The 5,609-nt window shown below is 43.9% G+C and overlaps 1 protein-coding gene across 1 annotated transcript; it reads left to right on the top strand.

Moving 5' to 3' along the window:
• The first annotated feature begins 478 nt into the window (after positions 1-478).
• OR52B2 (olfactory receptor family 52 subfamily B member 2) lies at positions 479-4,451 on the top strand. Its single transcript, XM_070626723.1, has one exon. It carries the CDS (start codon positions 2,311-2,313, stop codon positions 3,304-3,306), a length of 996 nt encoding a protein of 331 aa, XP_070482824.1. The 5' UTR covers positions 479-2,310; the 3' UTR covers positions 3,307-4,451.
• Positions 4,452-5,609: the final 1,158 nt, after the last annotated feature.

The following is a 5,609-nucleotide window of genomic DNA, read 5'->3' as shown; positions in this document are numbered from 1 at the left end:
CTACTGCACTGTGTCCTCTCCCACTCAGCATGGCTCCTTTCCCCTTCACTACTGTTCCAGGTCTTTTTTTCTTGCTTTTTTTTCTGAAGACGTACTGGGGAGGTACCGTTTTTCTGGGGAGGTACTTTCCATGAGACTTTGAGTGTGCCTCTTTGTGCCTGTGACTTTCTTCTCTTCTCACCTCTGACTCTTTCCTAAATGAGCCTAGAACTCTCCTGCTGAGAACCCTCAGGAGGGCTGAGATGGAGCACTTCGAAGCCACTGAATGAAATGAAAGCCCTTCTTCACACAGATGGTGACCTCCTTTCCAGAACCTCATTAACAGCCATTTAGGTCTTGCTGTCCTCCCCACTCTGTGTTTGGTATCTCACTATTGAGATTATAAAACATCATTGGAATTATAAGCAGAGAGCCAGAGTTATTTTTAGGAGAATTTATGTCAGATATCTTTTTTTTTTTTTTTTTTTTTGAGGAAGATTAGCCCTGAGCTAACTGCTGCCAATCCTCCTCTTTTTGCTGGGGAAGACTGGCCCTGAGCTAATATCCGTGCCCATCTTCCTCTACTTCATACGTGGGACGCCTGCCACAGCATGACTTGCTGAGGGGTGCCATGTCTGTACCTGGGATCCGAAGTGGCTAACCCCTGGCCGCCGGAGCGGAACGTGCACACTTAACTGCTGCACCACCGGCTGGCCCTATGTCAGATATCTTTTATTGAAAAGGGGTATCTTAATAATTAATGGGGTTGGGAGAAGTGGTGAGAAAAATTTTCAGCAAATATCCTTCTAAGGAAAATGAATTATTTTTTCTGGTGGGTCTTTTGTTTAAATAAATTTGGGGCTAATGTTTTAGAATAGAAGCAAAGCAATGCTACCTGTGGCCCTTCTTCTCTGCTTATCCCTGCAAAGTTCAGCCTCTCCCCTAAGTAAAAGTTGAATGAATATTTAAAATATACTAGCTCAAAAGGTGACAAATTATTAGCCCAAGTAGGGCCCTTGATGTCTGAATCTGGCCCTGTTCCCACGTGGAGACCTATTGCTCGCTCCCCACAGTGAAGTGTGTTCTGGCAAGTGCATCTGCATAGAGACAGCAGGATGGATTCATAATCTAGGGCTTTCATTCCTTGGGATGCCTTCCTCCCTGGGGCCCTCTGAATACCATTATCAGTAGATCCATCTAGTATTTATTTGATGCCTTTATACTCTCGATTCTCTCCATGCTCCCTTTTCTCCATGTTCCATTTCAGATTCTTAATCACTCAACCTTTCCCTAGTCCTAATAGCTGACTATTAAGATAGTCCAGAGCTTCAGAAGGAAACAAATCTTACCCAAGTGATGGGAAGTGCTAAGGCAAGAAGGGCTCTATGCTTTACCATTCTTATCTGCAGCCAAACCTGAATCTTTTTGAGGGTTAAAGAACAAGTTGAGTGAGAAAGGGTCATATTAATGGAGACAGAGGGGAGTGTATTGGTTCCCTGTATTTGGAGTAGTTTTTCTGGGGGCTGTTAAGGATGAGAACATCTAGACACAATCAAAGGCCATTTATATGGGACTGTTTGAGGAGGAGCATGAGAAGTTCATGAGGAGCAGGTGATGAATACAGCCCCTCTCCATTTTATTGGCTGCCCCCCTCCTCGCTGCCTTTAGGGAGATTTGAATCTGAGTCAGAGTGGAGAAATATATCCCTTAGGCTCTTTCTGGATTTCCACTTGGTCCTCTACTTCCAGGCACAGGAAGCCACAAGTGCTATTAGGCAAGTCTCATATGAGATATTCAAGGCAATAGCTGGATAAATTTAGTATGTTAAATATAGTCAAGTTAAGGTGTAGTTTAGCTACTAGATATTCAGGAAGGAGATATATTGTTATGAACATGGGCCATTACAAAGTGGTATGTCCTAAGGAGGTATTTTAAGGTTAAAATTTGAGTAAGCAGAAGTGGAATTGAAGGGAAATTCAGGTAAACACAGAAGGAGCAAAATCTTGGGGGAAGAAAAAAGTACAGCACAGGTAAGGGGGCAAATTCTGGCAATGGCAGAATGCGATCAGAAAAGTAAGGTGGGCTAGGTGATCGGAGGCAAGTTAAAGCCTCTCTTGGTTCTTGAAGCGTGATTGCCACAGAAACTCTACATGCAAATGAGGTGCCAAAGGCCAGAAGTCATTCCTACACCCAAATGTACATTCTCTGAAAGAACTTTCCCCTGGAGAGTCTGACAATTTAGAAATCCATGCTGTCTTTTGTGATCTCTGCACGCACTCAGAGATGCTTTCTGTTCCTATCACTTTCAGCAGACTCATCAACTTCTAAGTCATGATAGGGAGGACGCTAAAGTGCATCATGACTCATGCCAACCTCACCATCTTCCACCCTGCAGTTTTTGCTCTACTTGGCATCCCTGGGTTGGAGGCTCATCACATTTGGCTGTCAATACCCCTCTGCCTCATGTATATTACTGCAGTCCTAGGCAACAGCATCCTGATAATGGTCATCATCACAGAACGTAACCTTCATGAGCCCATGTACTTCTTCCTCTCCATGCTGGCCATCACAGACATCCTGCTGTCCACCACTACCGTACCCAAGGCCCTAGCTATCTTTTGGCTTCATGCCCATGACATTGCCTTTGATGCCTGTGTCACCCAAGTTTTCTTTGTCCACATGATGTTTGTGGGGGAGTCAGCCATCCTATTAGCCATGGCCTTTGACCGCTTTGTGGCCATCTGTGCCCCCTTGCATTATACAACAGTGCTAACATGGCCTATTGTGGGAAGGATTGCTCTGGCTATTGTTACTCGAAGCTTCTGCATCATCTTTCCAGTCATCTTCCTGCTGAAGCGGCTGCCCTTCTGCCGGACCAACATCATTCCCCATTCCTACTGTGAGCATATTGGGGTGGCCCGCTTAGCCTGTTCTGACATCACCATTAACATCTGGTATGGGTTCTCAGTGCCCATTGTCATGGTCATCTTGGATGTGATCCTCATCACTGTGTCTTACTCACTGATCCTCCGAGCCGTCTTTCATTTGCCCTCTCAGGATGCCCGGCACAAGGCCCTCAGCACTTGTGGCTCTCACCTTTGTGTCATCCTCATGTTTTATGTTCCATCCTTCTTTACATTACTGACCCACCGCTTTGGACATAACATTCCTCTACATGTCCATATCCTGCTGGCTAATCTTTATGTGGTGGTGCCACCAATGCTCAACCCCATTGTCTATGGTGTGAAGACAAAGCAGATCCGGGAAGGTGTAGCCCACTGGTTCTTTGACATCAAGGCTTGGTGTTGTGCTTCCCTTCCAGGCTGATGGCTCCTCATTAATCCCTACTCCCAGCTTTATCCAAAAAACTAAGTGTGAAATACAGAGATATCCTGGACTGAGATGGCATTTTCTTCTCTTCCTCTTTTCCTTCTTCTTCATCCTCCTCCTCCCACTTTTCTTTTTTTCTCTTCTGGTTCTTCCTCTTTACCTCCTTTTGCTGTTTCTTTGTTTCCTCTATTCTCTTCTTGTCTCACATGCCTTCCCCACAGCCCAGAAATAATAGCTAAGTGTACATGCCCCTGACATGAGCGTTTAGTCTTCTCAGTATACTAGATGCACTCCAGAAACACAGGGAGCTGATCACCACGTAAAATGAGTTATGAAAAAATGGATAAAAGTAATTTTGTATTTAACATCTGAAGAGGCTCCAGTTTTTTAAAAAAACTGTTGACCAGCAACAGCCCAAATCCACTCTGTGTCCATTTGTTAGCCAGAAATATGGGGTCATTATCAGATGCAATTTGTATAGTCTGCTGCAGGTAGGACATAGTTACATTACCCACCCTTTTTGGTTCCTGAGTCAGTGATCTCTGGAGACTGGTCCTGCTGGGGTCTGCTTTTGTCTAATTAAACCAGATGCTCCCTAAAGACCTAGTAGGGTGGAAGCTCTGTCCTCATCCAAGGGATTCCTGCTGATGAGGTACAAATACTGTCCTATTTCACTCCAGAATCTGCATCTGGCAGCTTCTTACACATGTTAAGGAAGAACTTTCTTTAGAACTGGGGTAAGTTTCTGGGGAGGGAATAAATGTTTGGTTCCTGGGATTTTTAGGTTTTTCTGTTCTGATAAACTGTTGATTCAGAAAAGATCTTCTTGAGACCTCTGGATAATATAGTATAACACACACTGTCTGTGTACACAACTTGATATCTTGATAGCTGCAGATGTTTTTTGTTATGCAGGGCTGGGACTAGGGTTAACTTTTTTCCAGAATATTAAAGTGGTTTAAAATATATTGAAACATTGAAAAGTAGGTATATTAAAACTCATGACATTGGTTTAAATTTAAATATATTATTTATGGGAAAATTAGAATTTATTATAATTTGCTGGCTTTAATGGAAGAAACTCATAAATAATATTTCAAAATAAAATTATGGAAAAATTCAACCATTAAAAACATGTGTATAGGGACTCTCATTTTTCCTTTTGCCTTGGGCTCCAATATGGTTCAGTACAGTATAGTCAATCCTCTCTTTATTTAAAATTTGATATTTTGTTCATTGTGGATATTTTGCATTAATTTTGATATAAAAAGATTATATTAAAATATTATTAATCTTATTTACTAAGCTTTTTGGTACACACTTACATGTTGTACCTGAGATAAGTGCCTGACTCATCTTAGCTGAGGCCTAGCCTGAGGAGATTCAACACCTGGCAGGTAGAGCTGAGAGTAAAAAGGAAATGGAGCACCTCTGTGGGTGCTGAGATGGTGGCATAGGCAGGCTCTGAACTCACTTCCTCCCACAAACACAACAAATTACAACTTTTCTTGGAACGACTGCCTCTGAAAGAGAACTGAAAACTGGGTAAAAAAGAACCCCAGCAATAATGGACAGTCCTGATTGAAGCAGAAGAGTCAGAAATTCCTGTCTGGAGAGAAAAAAGCCACCTTTGAGAGCCATAGAGCTGCACAGCCAACCAGGTTGGAGAAACCCTAGGGTATGCAGCCTTCCCTGGAGGAGTGGGAGACCTGAGCAGGGGAATGTGGTGCTATAAGCATCCTTCAGACTCAGCACAACTGAGATGAGTCTCATAATATTTGGCTTTGCTGGATATTAGCTACAACAGGGAATACCCCTAGAAAACCTATCAGATATGAGCAGAATAAAGCCAACTCTTAAAGGTCCCACACATAGCTTCACTTGCTTTGGAAAGAAACCTAAAACCACCAGAAAGAAAGTTGCACAGTCCTTTGGTGAAAAGAGACTCACCTGATAGGCTCTGGGTGCATCTTGGTGAGAGGTGAGACCTCTCCAGGGACTGAGACATTGGTGGCAGCCATTATTCTGAGCTAGTACTTGCAGGCTGACACAAACATGGGCAGACACCATTGGAGTTCTTCCCCTGGCCTGTTATCCCAGTGTCTGCCCCTCCTACTAGAGGTCAATTTAATCCAGCTCAGCCAGGGCAGGCAGCAGCCCTAGGGAGTGGCTCCACCCAAGAGCAAGCCCTCGGGTAACTCTTTGGCCTGTATAGACTGGGTACCTGCATCATCTGCAGGCAGGCAAGTGGGTCCACTCCTGTGGGGCAAGGTGGAGTGTGTGGGGCATTGGTGGGGCAT

The sequence above is a fragment of the Equus przewalskii genome, chromosome 6 (assembly GCF_037783145.1).
Source record: "Equus przewalskii isolate Varuska chromosome 6, EquPr2, whole genome shotgun sequence".
NCBI lineage: Eukaryota > Metazoa > Chordata > Mammalia > Perissodactyla > Equidae > Equus > Equus przewalskii.
This window is presented reverse-complemented; position numbering and strand designations above follow the sequence as displayed.